This window comes from Corapipo altera, unplaced genomic scaffold, assembly GCF_003945725.1.
Source record: "Corapipo altera isolate COAL_440 unplaced genomic scaffold, ASM394572v1 44, whole genome shotgun sequence".
Lineage (NCBI taxonomy): Eukaryota > Metazoa > Chordata > Aves > Passeriformes > Pipridae > Corapipo > Corapipo altera.
This window is the reverse complement of record NW_020884880.1, coordinates 2,114,883-2,142,230: the sequence shown is the minus strand read 5'-3', so window position 1 is coordinate 2,142,230 and position 27,348 is coordinate 2,114,883. Positions and strand designations below refer to the sequence as shown.

Below are 27,348 nucleotides of genomic sequence, written 5' to 3'. Positions count from 1 at the left end.
TTTCCTGTGCCTAAATGCTTTCTGTACTTTAAACACTTCCAGTGTGAGTATTTGAGTAAATTTCTTCTAATATTCTTTTAGAATAATATATATTTCTTAGTTAGAGGCAGGGCAGTTTTGGCTACCTTGAAAATATATTATTGGTCACTTCAACGAATATACTTCCACCATTGGTACTGTAATTTCAATGGCAGTACATCTCAGAACAAATATGTAGCTGATGCTTTTTAACCCTGCTTTATTTGGATGTACATTTTTTTGTGTGATTCTTATAAGTTCTGCTTTGTATTGCGCTTGCAAGGTCAGAACTAATCAAGTCATTCTTAAAATGCAGAAGAGGATTACTGGAAATTTCTAAAATCTTGGTATGCAATTTAGTGTCCTCGGTTGATCTGGGTACCTTGTTACATTAAGAAAAAACATCTCAAAACATGCTCAATATAACATCTAAACAGAGAGGATTAGAGGTAGACATGTATCTTCTTAATGTGATGGTATTTTCCTTAATTTTGTTTACATGTTTATATTCCTATAAAATGAAAACCAGAAACTTAGAAACATAGCTTAAAAATTAGAAATGTTTAGTGGTTTACATTTTCTTGTGGCTATTGCAGTAGATCGTATTTTTATTTTATATTTAAATTTTGTACTGAAATGTCTTTTAGTTTCTTTCTTGCTGTCTGATGCTGCTCAGACAGTATTGCTCTGAAATGAATGGAACTATTTAAGTTAATAAAGGCACAGCTGGCACCGTGCAGATTCAGTGCCAGTAATCTATGGATAGATTTAAGTGATTTGTGACACTAAAGATATCTTGCACCTTATGTAATTTAAACATGAAGAATTAAATAGGAAGGGGCCTGTGCATGGTATCAGTTCTTGTGGGAAAATATGCTTCATTGACTTACTGGCACTGTTTTGGAATGTGGCATTTAAAAGTACCTTTTTACAGTGGGAAAGAATTTGGTCAAGAATAAACAGTCTGACCTTGTTAAATGGACCAAAGTCGGTGCATAACCTAGTTCCAGAAAGCTAGTTTTCACCAGTCTGTGAAAAAAAATCAGTTTATGAAAAATGCAGCTAGATTTGCCAGAGAAAAAGTTATGTAGATGGAACAGAGGAGATAAAAAGACCCTGTTATTCCACTATGAACTTATCTGGTTTGTGGGAAGTTGGCTATGAGCTTTAAACATGGTTTGAACCGAAATTTCAGAGGACATTAAAAGCAGACAGTGGCATACAATGTGGCCAGATGAAATCAAATTTATGGGATAAGTGAATAATTTTCAACAGAAATCAAGGCCATTTGTATTACTATCAATATCTGAAAATGTAAAAACCCTGAGTTTGTAGTAAAACTGGATTTATACTACGAACTAAGTCTTAAACACAAAACTTCGTATCTCCAGACATAGTCATTTGACTGGCAAGGACCCTGTGATACAAATGAAGAAATGGGGAGCAAGAAAATTATGCCGCTTTGGTTATAGCTACAAATTTCGCTGATTATTGAATCTCCATGCTATGAAATCCTACCTTTGATGCAGCTGATGGAAAACATCCCTTTAACTTCATTGTGGCCAAGATCTCATTCCAGGTTTTCATATTCTATATGAAAAATACAAGCACTTTCTCTGAACAAATATTCAAACTGCTCTGGAGGAGAAGAATATACAAAGAACAGCAATGACCTTGGGAAGTGGTATTGATGTAAGTGCATATCTAGCTCATGGGCTTTGGCCACAGAATTCTCACAGGTACTTTGTAGAATACAACCTTGTTCGTTTTTTTCCTCTAGTTTCAAATCAGTTTATTAAAACTCTCAAGGCCTCATGAGTGATCCATGTTTTAATGCAAAAGAGAATGAAAAATGTTTTCACAGTTCAAGTATGTGAAATAACATTAAAAGGCATTGATGAATAATACTTTTGAGTGCATCATTTAAAAACTGTAGTAGCCACTTGAGATCAACTATTTTATGCAACAATTATTGCTGCATAAAAATGTATTCATATCTTCAGTTATCAGCAGAACTACCAAAATAATATCATTTCCATGTTATAAAATAAAATTTGATATAGGCAGTAATAGATGCAACTGTTAAAAAGCAACATTAGATAAAACAATGAAATTTAAGAACAAAAATGTTTGCATCATCAAACATTCAGATTAATTCAGATTAAAAATTAGAAAGTGTATACATTAGGTTTTAACAAGTTTGAATAAAGAATCTGTATTAAACTAGGAAAGAAGAAAGCCTCTCGTAATGTAAACACTGTTTTCAGTTTTTATAGTTAATGTAAACATCTTCTGAACTTAGCCTGAGTTTCCTGAATTCTGTCTCGCTCTGCTTAGTGTTTACAACATCAGCTATATATTTACCCTGCTGAGATTTTTTGAGGCCCTCGAGGGGCTGGAGTTCCCACCCTATTGTGAGGAGGCTCTGTGCATTTTCTGTGTATAGTCACATGTGACAGATCAACTTCTGCACTGCTTCAGTATCAAACCATAAGGTTCTGAAAATGGAAGTCATACACTGCTGAATATATGCGTATATTCATCCCATTTTGTAGTCCTTGGGTATTATCACTAACTCACAGAAAAGTAAGGACAAAAACTACAGCTCTTCTTAGAATTTACAAGCAATGATACTTTTTTCCCCCAACTTTGATTTTATTTTTTTACTTTTATGTTTACATGTTCTCATTTCCCTTCTATTTTCAGTAATATTTGTCATGCAGATCTTTCTGATAGCTCCAGCCCTCACCTTTTTAAAGAAATTTTGTTCTTAAGAAGAGAATAAGGAGCTGTTATTTACCCTTTTCTACATCATTAGTGTTCAGCATAGTGTGCAAAGACCAGGTTGTCTGAGAGTGGAACTGCTATGCTTATGCAGAACTTACTTTTCCTGCAGCTGATACATTGCAAGTGTAATCTGACCCTCACAGTATTAGCAAGTAAAATGCATAAGTCCTTCCAAAACTCTTAGATTAATTCTGAATTGAGGGAGGTATTAGACTGACTAGAAAGAAAACTGTTCATGATAAGTGGACGCTAATTCTTCTTTATATTGAGTAATATGTTTCACTTTATGTGTTGTGTCACTTTCTGCTGGGTACTTCGCTAATAATTTTTTCTTAGTATTTTTCATGCCAAGAAATGAAAAAAAATGTTTCTAATAAGAGGACTATTAACATCTTCTCATATCATAGGTACAGAAAATCAAAAATATGCACAATTCCTGAAGTGTTTTAAGTCATATAAAAAATCAAAGTTTTTCTTTTCCTCTATGCTTTCAGTAACATCACAAACAGTGGTAGTAGGCTACAGTACACAGATAACTAGTATGAAAAAATAGAAGGCATTTTATGGTTTATCATGAAGAGCAGCTACAGGTGAAGGGAAAGAACCATGTATTTTGTATTTCATATGCATTGGAATAGGCTCTCTGAGGGTCAAGAGGATGGTGAAGCCTGGAGGGGAAGCGTTATAAGGAGCAGCTGAGGTCACTTGGTTTGTTCAGCCTGGAGGAGACTGAGAGACTGAGGGGGGAGCTCATTGCAGTCTTCAGCATCCTCATGAGGGGAGGCGGAGGGGCAGGTACTGATTTCTTCACTCATGTGACAAGTGACAGGACCTGAGGAGATGGCATGAAGCAGAGTCAGGGGAGGTTTAGATTAGATATTAGGAAAAAGTTTTTCACCCAGAGGATGACTGGATACTGGAACAGGCTCCCCAGGGAAGTGGTCATGGCACCAAGCCTGACAGAGTTGAAGAAGGGTTTGGACAACACTTTCAGGCACATGGTGTGATTTTTGGGGTGTCCTGTGCAGAGCCAGGAGTTGGACACAATGACCCTTCCAACTCAGTATATTCTGTGATTCTATGATTAACATGAACAACGCCATAGACAGCTACAATGAAGCCCAGAAGTCTGAAAAGACAACATGAGTACTGAACAGACAATCATATCTGTTGGATCTGACATTTTCTTCTGAGGATTTCCTACATGTCCTTTAGGCCCTGGAACCCATTCAGAGGTGTGAGCACAAACATTGCAGTAATTCCTGGTAAGGCACTTGCTAAAATGGAGAAGCCATTCATCCTAATTGAACATTCATTTCAGTACTGAAATGTCCTGTGGGTATTTCCAAGAATTAATAGGTCTGTATAAGCACCTTGTCCAAGTGAGGAGCTCAACAGAACTCTTCCTGCATACTTCCACAATTTTAAGGAAATGTCCCATTATATGTCATGTGTATGTATACATATGGCATTGGGACATTTTTTACACTGTGAAGGATTCCAGATTTGGTTAGTGGAACAGGAAGTTGCAGGGCTGTCCTGTCAGGCTAAGATCATTCAGAGAAACTATGGATTTCTGTTCTGACATTATGAAAGAACTTGTTTACACTTAAGCTTTTACTGTTGTAATTCTCTCAGCAGAAATGATTCCTTTGAGGAACAGAACATCATTGTGTTATAGCTGTACAAATTTGAATCAAGATCTAGTTTTCTTTCATAGCCTTTTTTGAAAACATTTTGTCATATTATGTATTTACAGCCAAGCATTAAATTTATCCATTATGATAAATTCCTAGTTAAGAGACTAATTCTTCCAGTTAGTCAACATAATTATTTTAATCAAGGATTTTAACATTATCTCCTGTTCTTCAGAGGAAAGAAGATTTCCTTATGTGAGTGTATTACTCTCTTTTGATATTTATAAGCATGTGGGTGTAGTTACGCATATTGCTCCTCATTCTGGAGGTTCTATCCTCTGAGGAATGTCATTAAAATTCATGTAAATTTAATTACTGAGTTTCTACATTAGTATTCAAGCTTATATGGTCAGGAAATGAAAATGGACAAGAATTTTGAAATCGTAAGAGGAGCTTGACCTCTGTTACATCTTTAATGATTCGTCGTAAGTATACTGCAATATTTTTTTTAAATTGTAGGGTTCTGACTATAATGTAGTCCATCCTATCTCTTTCTTTGAATTCTACCTAGCACAGTTGTAATATCATCTTTCTCACAAGAATTGTGTATTTGAGGCACACCCCTAGCACTCTATAGAGTACGTGGAGGAAGTTAGGAGAAAGGAGATCAAAAAGAAAGTGAAAAAAAGCATAAAAAGACCAGGACAGTCATTGCATTGACAGGGAAAATTAGACCATACTAAATACAATGACAAGGATTTTTTTGTTGCATTTTATTTGGTTGAGTTTTTTTAATTTCTTGTTGCTTTAGGCCAAGGAGTGTTTGAATTCACTCTTATTTCCAGTTGCTGCTTTGCCTTCTGGACAGAAGATGCTACTTTTTTATATGAAAGCAATTTAATTTCCCACATAGCTGGAATTCTTTCACAGTGAATATGTGAAATATTATACCCCAGATTTGCAATTAATATGATAAATGTCATCTTTTTGTTATATTCCCTGCTAAAGGTACTTCACAGGAAGAATTATTCCAACTCAATTAAGTGCTATTTAAAACTAAGTAAAAGACGTTTTAAGTCTTGCCCTCATCGAAAACATCCTGACTTATTACATTATCTCTGTACTTAAGTTACCACAACAAAAACTCTGTTGTGCTACACTCCATTCCTAAGATGGGTTGGTACAGGAACTAATCAAAACCACTAACATCTATGCTGATCACTTGCAGACTTAACATGGCAGTACACCTATTTAATAAAAGAAAAATTAGTGAAGTTCAGTAACATTGCCTTGGTTGCCATAGAAACCATTGCATCTTATATAGGATACTTGACTGCATTTGGGCCCCCATCCTTTGATATGCCAAGTGGCTGTGAATCCTTAATGTCCTCATCACCTATTGAAACTGCAATCAAAATCAGGCAATAAGAACTTAAATGCTGCCTCGAAGACAAGAATTTCTACCTTAGCTTCATTTACTTGAATTACAACCTACTACAGTTGGATTCCTTTGAATGGGCTGCAGCAATGAAGAGGTAAACTACCCACATGGAAATCAGAGCCCTGGTTTGGTGCGCTGAAATTAACTCATATGGTGGGACCTCACAGCATCAGATACTTTCCCTTGTAGTCAAAGGCACTTTTTGAGTTGTGGGGAGCAAACTTTTGCATCATGGTAACCAGTTCAATATTGGTCTAACCTATGAGAAAAATTTCAGGAAAGCAGAATGGACAAAGTGCTGCCTATACACCTAAACCTGTGCAGCCAAAATCCCAGCTGATGCAGTATTTTGAGTCATATGCTGACCTTACTGTGAAAGGGAACTTCAATTAGATGTCTATTGTGTTTTCAAATACAGAAGAATGGCTTTGTGTTCAATGGATTACCCCACTGATTAAGACAAGGAAGCAGATGCTGCAAGGGCATATAGAGCAAAGAATTTAATTTCTCTCATTTTGTTATAATTCAGAATCTATTCCATGTTCCAGGGCAATTAATACATAAAGTAAAAGCCTGCAAACATGTTAAGACCATGCAAATTTCCCAATAGACAGAGGTACTGGTACCTATGTATAATGAAACTCCCAGCACCTTCCATGTCCCAAAAAGCAGATAGAAAGGATGGGGGAGGGAGGAGAATCATGAAGGGAAGTCTTTATTTTCTTCTTTTCATGTGAAGGTTTATAATTAAAGGGGAAAGTAAATTAATTACATGAATATTAAAAGGTTACTCTTCTATTCTAACATTTGGTCACAAGTTGTCTAATGAAAAGGAATGCAGGCTGGAGGGCTGCCATGCCTTTGCTTCTTTCTGCAGAGGGCCACAGGCTGAAGCAGTGATTGTGCGTGACAGATTCTGGGAACAATGAGCCTGCGCACAGATCATCCAGATGGAGCATGCTTTTCTAAATTACACCAACAACAGGGTGGCCCACAGGCAAACAAAATAGTTAAACAATACATAATAAAGTTTTTATTTGGTATTTCCTGTGAGCCTCTGCCAGTTGCCAGGGAGTGTACTGTATTTTTCTTTTGCTGTATTAATTGTTGACCACAACTGGCAAAGACCCAAACTAGCAGGGACAGATAAGGGGGGGAAAATGGCATCTGGACACTAAAGCCTCAAGTGTACTGGGAAAAAAAAAGCACAAAAAATTACAGCATATATCTGGAATTTTCCAACTAACGATGTGCGGATGTGGTAGCGCTAGGGAAAAAGAGCCAAACTGAGCCTGCTTTGTTCACTAAGAGAGGCCCCCCTGTAACATTCCTTTTAGCTGTGCATATTTTGGCTTCAGTTGTGCAGTTTTAACTATATACTGTGTATGGAGCAGTTCAGTTGTTGCTGCATGAATCTAATGATTTTGTTACAAGAAATAAAATTATGTCAATGCACGTGTATTTTTGTTGTTGTGAGGTGTTTGAACAGAAGATGAGTTTTAAATGTTAAACTGTAGGTGTTAAGTTTTCAGAGGAAAGAGGGAGAAAATTTCATTAAATGCCCATCACAGCAACAGCTGCAAGGAGGAGACCCTCAGTAGCAGTGAATGCTGCCTTTTTAAACTCATCAATGTCCTTAGAGTTATCTGGTTTAGGGAAAAACCCACAATATAGCATTAACACTTGGGTAAAAACAGAAGACCTGCATAAACATGCTAGTTTGATGCTGTTCTTCTATTTTCTTTGCCTTTATAAACAGTTAACAATATTGGTGTCTTTTTGAGGAAGTTTTATACTCCTGATTTACTAGTTACAATGTAGTAAGTCATTTTGTTACTACTAGTACACAGCAGAGAAGACCAGAACAGGTTGCAGATATAGGCCTCCTCTCCAAAGAAGGTGAAAGTTGGTGTGAAGGCTAACAGTATGTATAGAGAGGAGAACCAACTGCACTAGGCAGTGACGGGGTTTGCAGCTACAACAGGTTCAATTAATGAGGAATAAATTATTTTTATGAGCTTAAGTTGTATATTTATACAGCATTTTTTGATGTACTTGGACTATCTTCCAGTGACCAATGACTCTTGTTGCCACAGGCTTCATTTCCCAACTCACATACTCCTTCTGGTGTTAAGTATTTTGTTTTTTAATTTGTTTGTGACTTTGGTTTTAGAACAGATTTTGTTGTGATTGACTTTAGCTGCAAAATATGGAAGTCAGGTATTCCATTATTCCTTTGTACGTGTGCAGTTTTCTTCTGTAAGAAAAGAAAAGTATATTTTAAAATATTGGATATTTTCAATTGGCATTATATTTGTATACATGCTGGGTATCAGCAGGGCTAAATCTATGGATCAGCCATATAGATTTCTTCAACCTGAGCAAGCAGAATACCTGTCTGTAGGGGATGGCTGTCATAAGTAGCTGATTAAACTAGATGAAAGGAGAATACGTTGACAGTAGATTTCTGAGATTTCCGTTTGTCTTCCTACACACAAATACGATTCCTTCCTCTCAAACCTGTGTTCCTACCTCTCCTCCAGTCCTGTCTCCTCTCTCTACTGAATCTAGCTCCCACTATAATCTTTGAAGTCTACCTCTCACTGGGCTCCAGACGCGCCTCTCACCAACTTCACAGTCTCCAGTGTTTTCAGCTTCGGGCCTTCTGTAACAGTCTCCACCTCAGTAAAAGTTTTGTCTGATCCCAGTCTCACATGCCTTACTGGTCATTTTTGCTGCTTCTTCCCTCCATAGCTCATAGTCTTCTTTCTCAGTCAGTGTCAGTTACCCCAACTCTCCACACACTCCCACTTCCCATTGTTCTTCAATCCAGCAAGGGGATATCTTAATCTCTTCTCTTAATCCAGCTTTCTCCAGTGTGTACAGCTGTTTTCATCTCTGTGACTGAGTCCAGTAGGTTCCTCTTCAGACATGGTATAAACCTTTTATAGAGTAACATGCTTTCTGCACTCAGTCAAAAGCTTGAGATGTCATGATGTCCCACTGAACCCCCTGGAGCTGTCCTGAAGTGTCCTCGTTGAAAACAAAACCTTCCAAAAGTGCAATAATTATACACTAGTAAAAATCCTTAATGAGCATGTGCTGGTTTTGAGATTTTTGACACGGCCAAATTTGGCACCAGGTTTTACAAGGGTGGCAAGAGGCACATCCTTGACATAGAGGCCAAGTTTCATAGCCTTTGTTCCAAAACATGATGGCACCAGCATTTCTCAAAAAGATGGTCCCTAGAATTAAATATTGGCAAACCATGTTGTTTTCCCTAGCCTTACTGATGGAAACCACTGAACAGTTCCAACCAAAATATTCCAATAAAGCTGAGTATATTCCAGAGAGATACAGCATGGAAAATGGTATTGTAATCAGTGAAATTTTGGTTAAGTTAAAAACTGCTGAAAACAAGGTCTTACATAGATAACTTCAATAGTAGGTCATGCTAGAAGCTTGAATGTGCTATATATATTCTGTTTCTGCTGGTAGTTTCCTAACAGAAGGAATCTGCAAAGTTCTGAGAGAGTCTCAGAAGAGTCTTTCTGTTTCCTTCAGTAGAAGGCAAGGTGCAGAATCAGTCATTTTTTAATAATACATGTGCTGTCTCCTATGCATGGATCTGTTCTTCATACCCTTATAACGAGCCGTTGTATATCCCACCACGTGTGGAAACAGATTCTTATTCACTTTAAAGACTCTCCACACATTTCCAGGTCCAAATGGCATCTATAAATGTAATTTATTCACAGTTAGGGATGTCAGTTGGGAACAAGCTGTCAAAGTGGTGTATAAGCACTAGATGAAGAAAAGGGTTAGATCTATGGCAGAGATGAGCATACCTAGCTACTGATCACTGGCAGGCATGAGACTCAAGAGTCCCATAAGTTAGCAAAGTTCATAAATGTACTGATACCAAAATTCCATTCCAAATTACAGATTCCTCTTTTTTTCTCATAAAAATGAAAAATCATATATTTGCACATAATGAGCTACTACTCATTGTAAAATACGTAAAACTTCACTGGAAGTCAGATTAATTAGAATTGGCTTCATTTTTGTAAGTATACTTCTCCAGTCAAGAACAAGGAAATTCTTTCAAACTTTGAAAAATAAGGTGATTTATAGATCACTTATTATGGGAGTTGTACATAATCTACGTTGTAGTTACCTGGGATGTAATTGATTAAAATTACATTTGTACCTCATGTGTGAGATACAACACATAGTGTTCTTGTGTGCAGCATTTCCCAGTCAACTGTTATTCATCTCAGGTGAGACAGGAACAGCAAGATGATAAAGAGAGGTCATCTCCAGTATTCCACATTATTTTTCAGCCTGAAGATTACACCCCAGACTTGTTTTTAAGAAATGCTGTGAATCTCCCTATAAGTGATTTCAAGGCATGTTGCCAGACTAACACTTCAGTTACTCAGAAGAAGCACTAGAGGCCTCTGTCATTGATGCTGATAACAGCTTTGCTCTAACTGAAAGGCTTTAAAATCCATTAATTATTTTTTCATTAGTTGTGCAGTTCACTTCTGTTTTCCTTCTCTTGGACTGTGCTCATGGGTTATTTTAGTATTGTTCCTACTTCTTTTCAAACAGGTTTTATTTTCAGATTTTCATGCAGTAGCCGAAAACAAAATGAAGTTTATCTGGTATTTAAAGATGCTTTGTAAATAAAAAAGCTTAAGAAGGGGTCATTTAGATTCATGTTTTGCAAAGACTTCATATTGCAAAATTTAACTTACTCTAAATTCAGCCTGAGCATATCCTTCTAAAAACAATAATACTGTTAGCTCTTGAAAACACTTAGTTTCTGATCCCAGGATCATTAATGATTTTAAACATCAGTAACATGAACTCATATTAACAACAAAAAAAAAATAATTCTAAACTAAATATGTTCTTTGTTTGCTGTCATAAAAAATTCCTTTTCTTTGCAGGCTGCCATTTTTCTAGAAAAAAATAGATAGTATTTATTAGCTGGAGTTGTGTATTCTTTAGAAAAACACGGGGTATTTCTAATTTTTTGTCTCTAAAACTGCTTTTTAAAATACTAGCAATTAAGGACTGATCTAAATATTAATGATTTCACTGTCTGCAGATGTCTTCCTCTAACCACCCAGAACTTCCACTGAAATCACTAGGAATTGCATGCATATTTGAAGTTAGATTGGAGCTTTTTATGAGATGTCCAACTGGCTTTTTTAACATGGCCTAATAACATTAGCCTTTTCGCGCATGACATTTTTTGCCTCAGAGGAACCAATGAGGGCCTAACAGCTTATTGTCTACCTTCCTTAGCTTTAAGTTTAGAGTTTAGAACCTTAGACCATGCAGCAACTTTAGGGACTGTTGATCTGGGTCAATCTCAGAGCTGTTGGCACTTGGACCTAGTTTCTCTGCAGAAGCTCTGGTTTCTAGTACTGCTTCTTTCTTCTCTCCTCCTCAGCATCCATGGAGCCACACATAGAAGAATTTCCTGACCATGTGAGGATGTTATTTACAGGACTTCCTCTGAAAGTTCAAGGAGGGGGTAGATGTTGCTGTCCTTACATGGCTGTTAATGCTGTGAAAGTTTCTGGAAGTGGCAAGCACTCTTGTTCCCTTTCAGAGAATATGAAAAGAAATTTTTGCATGGAATGATTGCTTCTGAGAACAGATCTTTGTGGGGAAAAGACTTGGACAAGTGTCATGATGATGATGATAGGAAAACATATATTCCAAGGTCAACTGATAGTAAGGTTAATGTTTTCACGAGAAGTCTTGACTCCCTCTCTGAGAACATTAAAGCATCTACACTAGTGCTTGAATATTAGTTCCTATTTGATTTATTCTCCATTTTCAAAGATGGATTATGTATTTCAATAAGCATTTTAGAAGGCCTTTTTTGTAAGTCCATTTTTATCTTTTTTATAAGGACTCTCTCTGAATAGTTAGCAGCCAGAAGTGATTTATGGAGCAGCAAAAGGGATGTGACATATGAAGAGATCTCTTAAACACTGTATTTTACATTGTCAGGCAGGAGAGGGTCAAAACCTCTTAAAGCAGTAATCTCCATTCCACACTGGGTGCTCCGTTGTGGTGTATCTTCATTGCACCAATGACAGTTCAGTCTGTCTTCAATTTTAAAGATCATTCCTCTTCCAAGGAGACCCCAGGAGAAGGTATTGCCGCTTCCAGGAAACAATATTGCTACTGACTGGACAGAGAGAACTAAATCATGTCTCTGTAAATTGGATGTTTCTTTTGGTCCTGGAGACTCAGTATGCTCCATGTTTGACAACCCCTGTGCCTGTAAACTGATGTCCATTCCCTGAAGCTGCGAAGATTCACTTTGTATCATGCAGAACATGGCTAAACCCTGTTCTGGACTACTAAAATTATGTGTCAGTGCCAGAGCTCCAATAGCAGATGCAGAGTATACATACTAGTCCGCGCTCCCTTAACCACTGCTGAAATCTGAGTCTGTCAAACAGATGCCTGGAAGTGGATTTGGACTCTCAGAGAAAGTATTTCCTCTCTAAGGCCTCTCTGCACACAGTGTGCAAGGAGTTAACAAGGGAGCTACTTTCAAAATAGAGGCAGAAGGTCATTGTCGGCAACAGCAAAGACTCCTACAGCCTGCCATGGAGAGCCTTTCACCCGTCATTTCCCACCCAGGGGATTGTAAACATTGGCTCACAGCCATGGAGTCCTACAGAACTTCTCTTTACTTTCAGCATATACATTCATATGTCTTAATGGAAACTGAAGCACGGCAAGTTATTCCTGCATGTCCAGGAGAGAGGGAGCTTCTGTTCAAGTTGGAGAGATGGGGGAAAGAGCCATTACTCACGCTGGAATTTCAAAACACAGAGATACGCTTGTTTAGTGGTGCTTCACATGTAACATAGCTGCTGTTCTCAGGCAAACTTTCTCAACTCACAGGAATGTGTAGAATGCTGTCACTTAATCAGAATCCAGAAGAGGTCTTTTATCTGCTATTTGTTAGTAACTAGCAATATTGCTCTTATCTCATTGTCCTTTAGCCTGATGCAGTGCCCTCAGACTTGAGAACTTGTAACATGAAAGTACTCATTACCTTGAACATTCCTGTTTGTATTGTCTTAAGGTATTATCTCTTTAGCTTAAATAAGATGCTTTGTATCAATTTTGAGAGAGTTGAGTCATCTGTAGAAGCCTGTTCTGCAATATTATTTTCACTAAGAAAATGTTTTATGTTTTTATAAGTCTGTAACCACTCTGGAATAGAGTCTTCAGTGATCTAGACTAATTCAGATCTTTTTCATCCAACTAATACGGTATGTTATCTGCAACTAATTTCCTTTGAAATGTGACTTCTTGAAAATAACATAAATTAATCATACAGGCTTTAAAGTTATAATTGGGAAATAAAGAATAACGAAGTCTAGTATTGGACCAACTGTAACATTCTGATTTTCTGCTAAATCTTCAGATAACTAATATCAGTTTAGAAAATCCTGTAACATTTTTAAGGGGAGGAAATTTTCTTTTGGGTTCTTTAAAAAGCTTGGGCCTCCCTTTGTGCTGTGAGTCCTAAGTTTTGGCTAGTGAGTGTATCAAATAACAAGGAAGGAGATGTTGCTTCTTTCTACACAGAATAAAACAGTGTTGTCTTCTAGAATTTTTATGAGTCCCATCCATTAGAGTCATTGAGATGGAATCAGTCTGTCTAGATACAAAGTAGAATCCAGACTGGTTAATGTAATTAATGGCTGCTTTTATTAGTGATGGTCTAATGTAAAATGCATACACACATTCCAGAGCAGTATCCAGAAACTCGGCTCCTTGCCCCTTACAGCTGATTGTTCTTAAGCACTCAGCTGCTTTCAGACACAGTCTTGCCCCATGACTCATATACTCCTGGTAGAATAGTGACTTGGCTTCAGCAAAGGCAAGGAAAGAGCTGTCACCCAAAAAAACCCTAGCCTAGTGGTCAAAGAATCTGCTTGGATGTAGGAGGTGCCAATTAAATCTCCTTCATCTGAGTTTCCACTTTGAGATTAACTGGTAACATCTGCACAAGACATTAATGTGGATGCAAACACATATTGCTTCTACCGCCACTCTTAGCTACAGGCTTTACCAGGTAGGACTTCATATGGACTTTTGTTGAGAACATCCATGTATCTAGGGTATCTGTCTGCCCAGAAATGCATCACACGCAGTAGTGCTTCAGCTGAAACACAGGTACCTGTTTCTCCAGCACAGGCCTTTCTGATGTGACAGTCTACACTTAAAACCCACAGACACTTTCAGACTAAGAAGAAGAATTTGATGACTGAAGATGCCTACAGAGATCGTAGCCTTGGAAAATCAGCGGATCGTCCCCTGCATTTTAAGCTAAAAAAACTACTTAAATGTAAGATTCAGACAGCCTGAAGACCCCTCTTAGTCTTTTTGTCCTTGCTTTTGCCTGGAAATCACATGTCTACAGCAGGTCCTTGTCCTGCTGATGTTTACTTCAAGACTCAACTAATTTCTAATGTTCTGTGGTATGTTTAAGTATGTATAATGCATACATCTATTCATATATTGCATCTGGATATAGAAAGTTCAACTTTTTCTTTATTTTCTGGAGACATGTATTTCCAAACCTCTTTTCTCACTTGTTATTAGAAAGAAAGATAGTTCATGAGGGTTTGGTTTCCTAAATGTAATTTCAAGGAGTCCTTGAAAGACATTTCATAAGAGTTTCATCTCTGTGGTATCATTTACAATTTTACTTATTTCAGTTTAAAGCCATACATTTATGTAAGGCCATAGTAAAATTTACTGCATTGAGTTTCAAATGTAGATCAGATTTGCACTGTTTAGAGTTGCCCAAATTCTTTATGCCATAGGTGTAGGAAGGTCCAACTTTGTGTCAGTCATCGTGATGATAATCTGATTGAAGTCTGCACTCCATGAGGTAGTGAGGGCAGGTACATCCCAATGGAACTTCTACTGCAGAGAAGCTGCCTTGTTTGCAACCCTGTGTTCACTTTAGGTTTTGCTGTAATACAGGAGTTTTGACTGTAAGCTATTGCTTCACATGAGCATCACTGACAGATGTTGCTCCACCAGCCCCTTTATATGCTATACCAGGCTATCAGTGAAATTAGTACTTCGCCTCCAGGCCCCTACTCAAGCCTTCGTAGGGTCTGTAGCATTAGGAGCAAAAGGTTCCACTTCCTACAGGGCCATCATGGTCACAGTCTGCCTTGGAAAAGGAGAGCTATGTGGCTGCATAACACTGTACCAGGTGTTGTGGGACTCCCACCATACCATGCCATGCTGCTGGGGAAAGGTTACAGCTCCCACTGCCAGTGGATGGGTAGATGGGTGCTTCACCTAGCAGGTGATGGGACACAAAAGTGAAGAAAGCTCAAAATTAAAACAAGAATTTTTAACAACTGTAGCTAAAATGTAGTAGAGATATGAAATTTCTCATATGTATCAGTTTCATAACTTATCCAGGCAAATATCTTAATTTTAGATGTGCCGGAGACTGTTCTTGTCCAGATCAGAGTTCAGTGTAAAAGATATTTGGAGAAATATTTTCAGATTAATAGGGACTGATCTTATTTTGCCTGCATACATATTCTGGGTAAAGATCAGGCAAACTCTTACTCAGCAGCCAATCCACTCATGCACACATGTCCTCTGCTTACCCTGCCATATGCACACAAGGTACATCTCTTATTTACATGGCCTGCTGGCTGTTTGTATCTTTACTTCCCTGTTCAGCTCTTGCTGTTAACTCAAGGCGCAGCTTCATAAGTTTCATTCTCAAGTGAATGAAAACAGTATCTTTCAGAAGTTGTTTGCACGAAGTTTCTGCTTTTCAGAGTCCCAAGCTGAAACTTTGGTTTATTCATAGTAGTCTGTAACAATTCAGGACCTAACAGAATACTGTGTTAAACTCTGACTCAGTGGTTGCATTTGCCTCAAAATGGTAGAAAGCATTTCTTTTTGAGAGTGATGCGTTTGTTCAGGTCAATTTTGATAGTTGTGTTTCATTAAAAACCTTTTAATTCCACCTTCTTTCTTGTCTAGAAGCAGCTGTAGAGTCCACAGTAAAGTTTCTCACCTAGAGAACTGGCAGTATTTAATCCATTCTTTGAGGTTTCTTTGTGCATCTCTCCTTTTGTTAAAGATAGTGGGCCCAAGTTCCATGGGAGTGAGGTCTGTGGTGACCTTCATGGTTTTCCTTCATTTAGGCTTTTTGTGTTCAGAACTGAAGTCCAACACAGTGCCCCAGGAAGTGGGGAGATTTTTTCTGTTGAGCAGACTCTGGTTTTCTAGTAGCAATGGAAAGCTGGTCTTCATTATCAAGTCAAACCATAAATTGTAAGGCTCGGATTCTCTAGTCTGATGAACTCGGAAAAACACCCAACAGTCACAAGGGCAGCTTTGAGGGATCTTAGCATGGAGCCAACCATGGTTTGATCCTTGGCACAAATTAGAGCTACGTGTTCTCCTGCTCTCAGGGACAGGGCATAATTAATATCAAAGACTGTAGAAGAGATGGATGCCACTCAGTGGGAATATGTAGGATGCTAGATGAGTTGGTTTTGTGGCTACCTAAAGATGTAGAGTAGAGCAAAGCAGTTGGAACAAAGCTGAAGATCTGGTACTAGAGATTAGGACTGTTCCCTCAGGTAGCTAATGGCAACAGGAGAACTGAGCAAGTGGAAATGTGCCAAATTGATGCAGCCAGACCCAGAACAAGACCTGTATTCCAAGGCACAGTCTCAGGTTGCCACTTTTTTAATGCTTTAGTTTCTTTTGGTATTGTGGAAGAAAATGTCTTCTTTCTTACCATAGATGTTTGACTTGATCAGCCTAAGAACCCAGTGGTGTTTATTTCTTTCTGCCTTTGTGGGTTTTTTATCTCTGAGAGAGATTATTAGAATTTGCTGTTTAAGTCTACAGATTTCTTTTGATTATTGAGTCTTGAAGCATGATTGAAGAATGGCTACTTTTATTTAAAGTCTGTTGCTCTCAGTGTGGTCAAGTATCTTTATATGTAAATACATTGCAGAATGATCACAAGCCTCATTGCATGCAAAGCCGACCACTTCTGTAAAAAATTGAGTTGTTCCATATTCTGTGGAAGGCTGCTCTGCAGCTCAGAGAGGAGAGCATCATGGTTTTGATTTCAATACGCAGCAAGACCTGGCAGGTCTTTGACTTTTGTGAGGTCTGGATCAGGTAGGGTAGTATTGCTGACACTGTTTTTGCTTCTTTCTTTTTGTATAAAGATAAAGCACTTTTCACTTGCATTCTCAGGTAGTCTTTCAGAAATGTTCTCTGTGTTATGTCAGTAGAGAATTCTGTGAAATATTATGCTTAATGGAAATACATTTCCTTGTATTGGTTTTGAGGTAAGGTCTGGATCACTAGTGGTTTAAATATTACCTCATCTTACAAGCCAGTTTTCCTTTCTAGTTGCTGTTGCACACAGATGGTTAGTGCATAGAAACTTTTAAGGTAAAAGCCATTGAATGTAGGTAAAGTATCCTCTGCTACAGACATGATGTGAGAACACATGCACACGCACACACAGATTCACACACCTATGACAACGGACGTACCTAGAAATATTCTTCAGCAACACCATCACACTGGGTGATGCGGTTTTTCCTAGAAATAAAAAAAAGGAAAATTCTGGTTAGTTTTGTGTGTATAGAACATCAAGGAAATGAATAGCTTCTTTATTTGTCATGCTATCTTAAAGTAAATGCTAAACCATGTTTCCTTCAAAGCACAAATGATTTAGCATCAAAAAGAGGAGATCACATTTTAAAACAGCAACTTGATAGGGGATGGTACATGTGATCAGGATTTGTGTCTCCTATAAATAAATAATTTTTCGTTTGATGATTTAACTAATGAAATGATAACATTCATACCAGTTTTCACAAAGCTGTTCATCGGGCTTGTATCTAAAACAGAGACAAATGCAAATAAAGAGATAAAATTGGTATTACCATGTGTACTTCATGACACCCAAAGCCCTTGAAAGGATTTCATTTTTATGTATATTAAATTTTTTGTCAAGAAGTAAAGGGCTTTGTTAAAGCCACTGAGATGGTTTGGTACAGTTTTACTTTAAAAGGGAAACTATTTTAATGTTTCTATAAACAGACAAACTATTAATCATCTTTCTCTAAGAAAGAAACAATTCTCTCCAGCCGTACCTACTTCTGTGATGGCACTGAAAAGTGTTACATAATAGTGGAAGAACCACTACTCAAAAAGAGATTAAACAAATAAAATTGTTCAGACAGATATTATCCCTGGTAACTAAAGTACATTGTATAATATAGTGCTTATTACCTTCTCCATCACAGTTAGGAATAATAATAGGTCTTCAGAATCAGATCTAAAGAGAGTGCTAGGCTTGCTTTATAAATGCAGAATGCTCAGTGAATTTTTTAAGGATAGTGATAGGAAAACACAGTAAGACGGTCCCCAGCAAGTAAAGCAGACACACCCGTTTTCCGAACCAGACATGAAAAATGTGTTGAAGTCATTCTACAAAGGCTAAAAGGTCCATGCTAAAATCGCCTATCTTGGCCTCATTATACCTTTGGAACGGGGGTTTTGAAAGCCTTCTCTGCCTTTGCAGGAGTTTGTCGCTCATGGTGCTGCAGGGTGCAATGAGGCATCATCTCTCCCCCCGTCCTCACCTCTTCTCTCCTTGGTCCCCCCTCCAGCACTCCCCAGACTACCCTCTTCCTTATCTCCTGGGCCTCTCACACAAAAACACACACTCAAAAAGTTTCCCCATAAGGCATAGGTGTGCTCCACTCCAGAGGTTTTTGAAGTGTTCCTGGGGGGCATGGAAGTGGAAGGGGGAGGTCGGAAATATCACTGCTGGAGCGGAGCAGCTGGGGGGGATGATTTGTTGTGCAAGAGGATTGGAGAGCAGGGCCATGTTGGGTTGTGTGAGAGACTCAGAGCAGCACACAGGACAAGTGTCAGGGCCCGTGTTCCTGCAGAAATTACATCATCTCATAACTTAGTGTCACCAGCCCTCTGGATCACAACTTCTGTCCTGCTCAGTCCTGGTAGTCAGTTACTGTTCCAAACTGCAGGTAACGAAACGTTATTAAACAAATTCTTTCTTTTCCTAAGGAATTTTTAGTATTACACTGATTTCATTTTAAGCAATGTTACGCTGTCAGACCAGTGAACCATTTTAGCATATTCATTTAAGAAATTACATTTCTTCTTTTCAGACTCTGTTGAGTCTTTTCAACAATGTGTTCTACCAGGCGAGATGGAAGTAGATTAGGGAGAGAGCCTCTCTGCAGTGAGCCTTCAATCAATATGCCGTCTGTAATTCTGTTCTCTTCAGATAGTCTGTGGTGAATGTGTCAATCTTAGTCATACAGCTGAGAAGAAATTTTTTACAAAGCTTGAAGTTTCAAGTTGTTTTAGAATCTCAGACCAGAAGAAGAAGGCATGCAGTAGCAGGTCCATAGTGAAGATGGAAAGATTCCACTTTGCATCCTCCTGAACAGTTTGAAGCAAAAGATTTTTTGTGAAGTTGGGAGACCATGAAGTGACACTAAAGAACTAGATTCTACATACTACACCATATATTCTATAGCTATGTTCCCTCATTTTTACTCAAAAAGAAAGGACAAAAATAAGTGAAAAATAGTCAAAAAGATGTTCCCAAGATCATGTGAATGCCTCATTAGTGAGAACTGAACAAAAAAACAGAGTTTACGAACCATGGTAAGGAACGTAAAAAAAAAAATTGACACATAATCTTTCATGAGATTTAAATGCTTTAAATAATAAAATTAGCTAGCATCTAATGGCCAATATAATTAACAAAATCAGCACAGAAGAAACCACAGTCACAAAAGCAAAATACTTGGAAGAAGAATTTTACTTGGATTCAAGGATACTTTAGATTAATTTAAACATCCTGCTAGTTTCTTTTGTGGCATGATTTCTGTGGAAGTGTTTTAAAAGGTTTGATAGTCCTCTTCAAAGCTACTTCAGAACTAATTAGAATAGAATTAATCTCGTCCATCTTTGGATATTTAAAAGGAAGATGTCTACATTTGTATGCATGAGATTTTTCTCATAAATAGTAAGCAACTGCAGCATGTGTTTATCTGACCTGTACAACTGGTCTCAGACCAGTTACTGGGTGAGATGAGGAGTGGGCCATGCCTCCCCCATCCCATTGCTCTCCTAGAGCCTCCTCTAAATCAGAGTTGATGAGGGAAGCATAGCAAAATGCCTTCTCTCTAGAGTGAAAGGAAGACCCGGGGCCACAGCGTGACTCACTGGCTAGTAGATTAAAGAGTGCCAGAAAATGTTCGTGGGTACTGGAGCTCAATTGTCTATACTGTTAAATTATTAGAATGGTTCCTGGCATGAGTTATTCCAACCAGCCCTTCCCCAGACAGTTCCTAGGCACAGGCAGTTAAGCATGGACCAAAGACATTCCCAATAAGCAGTTTGCATGTGGTCACCTTTTTTAGGAGGCTGAGAATTTAATAATATAGACATAGACCACTCTGTACTTGTTGGTCTCAGTGCCAAAGGAACATTTCCTGTCCCATTTAATTTCCTAGCACAGACATAGCTGCTGTGTTACAGTCTGATCCCTGCTTTGTTCCTGTAGCTGTGCAACTGGGCATTGGTCTGTACTTAAAGTCTGTGGCAAACCAAAATGTAGTCTTTTGTGTCTATGTTACTCAACCCCATCCCTAAACCACTGTTTGTCTTTGTCTTTTTTGAACTGAATGCTATTCAGACAGCAACTATATTTGGAAAGGGCTGTGTATTGTGCAGATCCATTTAAATTAAGCAGTTACCCAAAAATGAAAATCTGCTCTGTAAAGTAAATGGAAATTAAATGAGACTGACACAATGCCTAGATCTTATGTTAACATTGCTAGTGAGCAGACACTTACCACTAATTCAATATTTCATCAGAAACAGGTACCATGAAGTGCAGGATTGAAACTCCTGGGGCTAGATGGTGCCACATAGCAATATCTGTCTGGTATAATAAGACAGGAAGTTTTATTTCAAAATGAAGTTCTCTTTCTTCTTCTGACTCTAAATACAGCTCTTCCCTTGCTTCTCATCGAGCATATTTCCTTCTTTAGAGGGTCAGCCACAGCCTCAGTAGACTTTTGCAGATTTTCTTTTCCTTTTTAACACCTCTCAGATACACGTTTCATTTCTTTTCATCATGAAGTGCTGCCTAAATCTATTGGCATTTAAATTGTTAGAAGCAGTGATCTGCAGCTACTGATTACTGTTCTTACTTGATATCATCCCATCTTATGTGGGTAGTGAAAACATAAAACGTGCGCTGGAAAAGAAGCAGAGTTACCTCTTTAGGTACGTACTTCTTCCATATATGAAATATTCTCCATCTTTTCATATGTAGCTTGATCTGTTAAATAAAAATGTATCCTCAGGACGGGCAGAGTAGGCTGAGAGGCTAAAGGGGGAAAAGGAGTTTATTTTTCCCAGGGGCATTTGGAGACAGTTGGAAGAAAGGAGGACAGGGTTTTAAATTCGAGGGAGCTTGGAGGTGCAAAGGAGCAGATGGGGAATGTGATGGAAGGCAGAGCATGTGGGACGTAGCAGGGCAGCAGGCTGTGTCCACTCAGGCATTTGCAGAGGAGTAACAGGGAATTAGGCATGTTTGGTGATGCTGTCAGGGTGGCCACTGGCTTGTGGCAGGCAGGGGAGAGGAGCCAGGAGAGAAGCTTCTCAAATGAGAGGACTAAAATGCAACATGGTCGCTAAAGTCTACAGCCTCCAAAGTATTTAGGAGTCTTGTACTAAATTTAGGATCTCCATCACCATGTGAGCATGAACCCCTTTTCCTACAGAACAATCACCGTGTGCTGTATTTCATGTGTGTCGGATTTTCAGGAGAGACAGAATTTAAGTGAGATATAGTGATGCAGATGCTTGCTTTTTTCTTCCTAAAAATGGGACTTCATCAATCAGCTCTCTGTCACGTGCGCTATCACTCAGGGAGATCCAGGTCTCCCTGGTGGTGTGGCTTACCTAAGTAAAGCATTTTTCGCTCAGAACTGTGCTAAAGAGGAAATGATGATGTGGTTGTTCAGCCTCACCATATCCTGTGTTCGGAATAATTTTCATTTCTACTTCTCTACAAATGTTCATGGAGTGTCCACAAATATTTTCTTGGTTTCTATGGTAAGAGAGAGTGTGAAACTGTGTCAAAACCACTGCATCATCTGCATCATCCTGTGCTTTTCAGGAGAAGACCATGACCACAAGAGGAGTCATCTGTGGCATTACTTGTGTGCAAACTGACATTTAGTACATTTTGATCCCTTTCAGGTTCACATTTTGAAACACAGACTTGCATGTTACAAACCATAAAGGTTACTTGATCACTTCTATAATGACGCATTAATGACAGAGTATATCAAAACAGCTCGACACAGATTACTTCCTCTCTGACTATAACACAGTTAGGCATTAGCTGAAGTTTAACTGTAAGTCTTTGGAAATCTTTTTTTTAAAAGGTGTAAGTTTCCAAATTACTCAAGTAAAATCTTCCAGTCCCCTGTGTATGCATGCAGGGTGCAAATGCTTGAGGAACTATGCAAGTAAGGGGTCACATGGGAGAAGCAGTCAACGTGCTTCTGCAGCTGTCTGAGAACAGCACTGTTCCTCTGGGCAAACACGGGGACCGGGCACGATCTGCGATGCTCCTCTCAGGAAAGGAACAGCTGTCCTCTGCCACATTTCCCTGGAGAGGATTCCAGTTTGGGGTGTACACTGTCAGCAATATTCAGACGGTCTCATAACCACGCATCCCCCAGCTCATAACCACGCATCCCCCAGTTCTTTGCCTGTGACAGTGCAAAGCCCTAATGTTGCAGGGCTTGTGGTATTGGGGAGATTAAATCACCCTTACACTCCATGTGAGAAGAGCTGTGTGGATCTCAAATCAGAAATCATGAGGTTTGGTGGTATTCCCACGGATCAAAGATCACACAACTCTTCCTCCTGACACTACACCCAGCCATTAACAAACAGTAATGGATTGAAATTGTTATATCTAATTTCTCAAAGCAACATTTCTTCAATAAGCTTTTCCACAAATGTACTGAGGGAATAAAAGTATAGTTCAGCTTGAGAGGTATATCTGCATTAGGAAAAATAATGTGTTTAGAAGGAATTCTATCTGACACAGATAAGGCAGCTCCAGAGAGAATCTCTGACCTTCATTTACCTTTGTCATCTTTCCCTTGATGAATCTCTGAAGAAATTTCTCTGTTTTTTTATAGAGAGAAGTGTTTTTGAAAAGCATCACTGGTATGGTAGCAAATCAGGAACAAGATAAATGGAGCTAAATAATGCCCAACTTCCACACAAGAATCTGTTTCTGTGGACAGGTATCTGGAAGTGTACCTTGCCAGTGCAGTACTTTGCACTGTATTATTGAACCGTTTCAAAGACAGATTTTATGAATAAAGATCAAAGTGTTTGAAAGAACCGTTAGCAAATATGACCACTTGTGCAAATATCCGTGAACCTCCCTTCAATAGCCATTCAGTGGTTCCAAAGGCTGTCAGGGCATGTAATGATTATAATAAATGTTGTATTTGCTTTTGTTTCAGCTGGCTTTGACCAGCAAATTCGGCTGATTACTTCCATTGTTATTTTTCCTTAGAAGACAATTATATTGTTATCATAAAAAGCCCACTATTCGTACACATTTCTTTCTGTTGGTCTTGAAATTCAGAACTCATTTACCTAGTTAACGTAATTTTAAAAGTTATATTCATTCTTATATTTTTCTTTGTTTCTGTCCTTGTTTCTTTTCAGTGTTTTTGCTTTTTTTTCGTGCTTTTCCTGAATACTGCTTTTCCCACCTTTGTGTTTGTTGGAGAAACAACTCAATAATTGTTGAGACCTGCCCAGCCCCAGATTAATAGTCAAAGGTTTACATTATAGCACACACTGAGAAAATATTGATACTTAACTGACGGTCATGTGTTGTTATGGCTGGATTATAACTGTATTCAGGAGCAGAATGCTCCTGTGGCTCTGAGATTATATTCTAGCAAGATAATAGCTTACGTTGGACTCTGCAGAAGCTCCTTGTGTTCTTCTGCAAATATACTGAAGAACAGTCACCCTCATTTGTATTTGGTCTACTTGTGGGAAACAAAAGGATAAATATAAACTGTCCTATCTCTGTTGTGGGTCCAGCAGGACTCATCAAAGTACATCAATAGAGCAGTGCTTATAAAATTCCCACTTGATTTCTGCAACATGTTGTGACATAACCACCGAGACAAGAACAGCCTAAAAGCAGGCGCTTTACATAGCATATGTCCGTGGGAAAGAGCGTATCATTTGAAAATATATTGTGAGAGAAGTTAGTGCTGGTCTAACCGACAACACGTGGGTACAACTGTAAAGGTCAGGAATCTGCCAGGAATTCCTGTGCTGCATTGCTGCTGTTGAGAGTTTAGGGTTCCTCTGTATGCAAGGAAACCACAGTAGACAGCACTTACGCCTTTGGTAAGGGACAGCTTTGGGAAGGGTTTGACTTAATCTGTATCCAGCTGGTAAAAAAATAAGTTATCATTTCTTCAGTTTCTTCAGAGAGAACTTTTGAGACAGGTCAAACGTGTTTATCCTGATTGGTCCATGCACTTGAGTTGATCTCGTATCTTTTACAGAAAATAGTACATAATAAAGGGCTGAGAACAGATAATGTGCTACAGGTTCTGATTTGTTCTATGGGTAAACCCACAGTAGCTTGGTTTTTTTACACTTTGGCTCTGGTGACTACATATAGAGGGTCCACAAAAGTTGTTTTAGCAAAACAAGGCCTTGTTCAATAGAGTAACATTTGCTCTATGGAGAGTCGAAGTCTCTACTGGAAAGTGTTTGGGGTCTGTAAGCTGCAAAAGTTTCAAAGAGTTTCTGGTAGTGTGCTGTGGTATTGAGATGTCATACCAGTGCTGTACGCTGATATTGTGGTTTTCTTGTACCCTGAACCACACTGTTCTGGACAAGAAGTGGTCTCACTTCCTGAATCATCATCACTGCAGCTATCCTTACTGAGATTTTCCATACAGGACCCTTTTCTATGTGATGGCCAAACCCATTTGCCCTAATATGTGAGTTTTTACAACATGGATTAAACTAACTGGAAGTTGTGCATACAACACTCATGAGGTTGTAATTCTACAGCTAAGCGTGATCTCTCTTCTGTTTTTTTTTGTTTTACAGGTTGTTACTTTGTGGTATAGAGCTCCTGAAGTCTTGCTTCAGTCCAGTTATGCAACGGCAGTTGATCTTTGGAGTGTTGGCTGCATATTTGCAGAAATGTTCCGTCGAAAGTAAGAAACACAGTTTTATTTTCTTCGTGCTTTTCATTTGAAAAAATGTGTAGTAATGCCTGTTGCAGTACACTCAATCACATTTATATTGGAAAGGTCTGATAGGATGTTTTATTTATAGTGCAAAATATAAATACCCACTGCAAATTCATACTTGTTGCCATCTTGGGGTCTCTTTTGATGGGAGTCTGCCTCAGCTCTTGGTAAAGCCTCTATGAACATTGTTGTATTCCTGTTGCACCTGAATCCAAATGCAGACAAAAGTGGGGAAGAGAGGCTGTTACCAATTTGAGTAAAGCTGTATTGTGGGAAGGATTTACCCTGAGGAAAATGGGATACTGTGGTTGGCATAGGCTTCTTCCTCTGTAGTTCATGCATTGGAGCATCAGGTGTTGGCTTGTAGTCCCCTCTTGCCGTATTTGAGATCTAAGAAATCACTTGAAAGTTTTTCTGGAGGTGGGGAACAGAGGTTTTTTAAGAGCAAGTTATGTAGCCTGAGGGTAGGGTAACAGAGATGTTAAATGCGGTCAAACACGCCCCCACATCTTGATGCAAAATATTACAGCTGGATGCAGATGAGCTGTGAATGCAAGACGAACTCTTGTGTACTGGTCTTTCCCCATCGAAGGATGCTAGTATGAAGGTTGTACCATGTAGGGTGTGGAGAGGAACAAACCTGTAAGAATTTTAACAAGGTAAACCTGTCTTGCTGTTAACCCAATTACGTGCATTTGGATTGAGTTTATGGCAAAAAGTGCATGTTGTCATCTCCTGGGTGATCTCCATGTAGAAACTGAATAGCCTTTTGTAACACCCACTGCGAAGTCAAAGAATGTACAGAAAGAAAATGTGAAAGAAAAATATACACTATGTGGCCTAAAACCCAGAATCAGTAAAGTTTACAGGGAGAAGCAATACTGCAAGGGCCTTGAGAAACAACTGTTTAATTTATACAGTGTGAAGTTCAAAATAGTTGAATAATTGAGGTCTTGCAAAATAACTTTGGGATTTCACTACTTATTAATATTATATGGACAACTCATTTTTCTTGGGCTTCTTGCCTGGTCAGATGGCCTGAGTAGAGTTATTATACTCCAGCCTCTCTGTCTCCGACTTAGAAATGAGGTCAGAAAATGAGATAAAAAAAGAATGTGGCTTTTAGGAATACCAGTTAAACCCCCCACTGCAAAGTTTTAAAGATTCACTCTTAGCCCGTATACTGACAGATTCACAGTAGTGTTAAGCTGCTGATAGTTTTTCTGATTCAAATAGCAGAATCAACAGCTTCATTTTAGTGTTTGCAGTAAGAGTGATACAGGACAAAAGAATACAGAACTTTATTACATGCTCAAAACTCATTTAATTTGAAGTATTCTGACAGATAAGAAATATTGCCATATACAAGCACCACCAGTTTAATTTCATTTTTCCTCTTTAAGGATGCATGAGCCTTACTGCCTCTAAATCCAAAAGAGTAAATTAAAATAGAGGCAGTTAATTTTTCTACTTGTATACAAATGTAAATACTGCATTAATATTACAGAATCAGAGCTTTTTTTTTAATGGAAATGAGATCTGATATGAACCACAGTTTGATAAAACCAGGACTTCTGTTTTTCTCACCAAATGTAGGGTCAGTCTGACATTCTCAGTCTTAAATTTGGGTGACTGTCAAAAACTGTAGACATCAGGAATCTGTCAAGTCTGTATGTACTATGTTCTTTCATTGCAAACAATATGACTTTCACATACTTAAGTGTACAAGCATGATTTGGAAGACTATTCTCAAGGCTCTTTGCCATAAAGCTACAGCAAACAGCACTGAATGGTATCTCCATGGACTGTTGTGATGGGTTAATGTTGCAATACTGTCTGCATGATATATGTTGTCTTTCTGATTCTTCTGATGGATTGCAAAAGAAAACCTATGTTCCTGTGACCTTGGTAGCAATAAGCTAACATTTAGCAAACTCCAAAACATTGAATAAATGCAATAGCGATTTTGCTGGGAAATGGTAGTGCCCTTGGGTAATCACCAGTCTGTATTTCCACTAGT

The 27,348-nt window shown here is 38.5% G+C and overlaps 1 protein-coding gene across 4 annotated transcripts in view; it reads left to right on the top strand.

Moving 5' to 3' along the window:
• CDK6 (cyclin dependent kinase 6) overlaps nt 1-27,348 on the top strand; it is a 137,354-nt gene that overhangs the window by 72,679 nt on the left and 37,327 nt on the right. For all 4 annotated transcript variants that reach the window (XM_027639241.1, XM_027639242.1, XM_027639243.1 and 1 more), the window contains exon 5: nt 25,183-25,292. In XM_027639241.1, the coding sequence (XP_027495042.1) occupies nt 25,183-25,292 (110 nt within the window). The remainder of the gene's footprint in view (nt 1-25,182; nt 25,293-27,348) is intronic.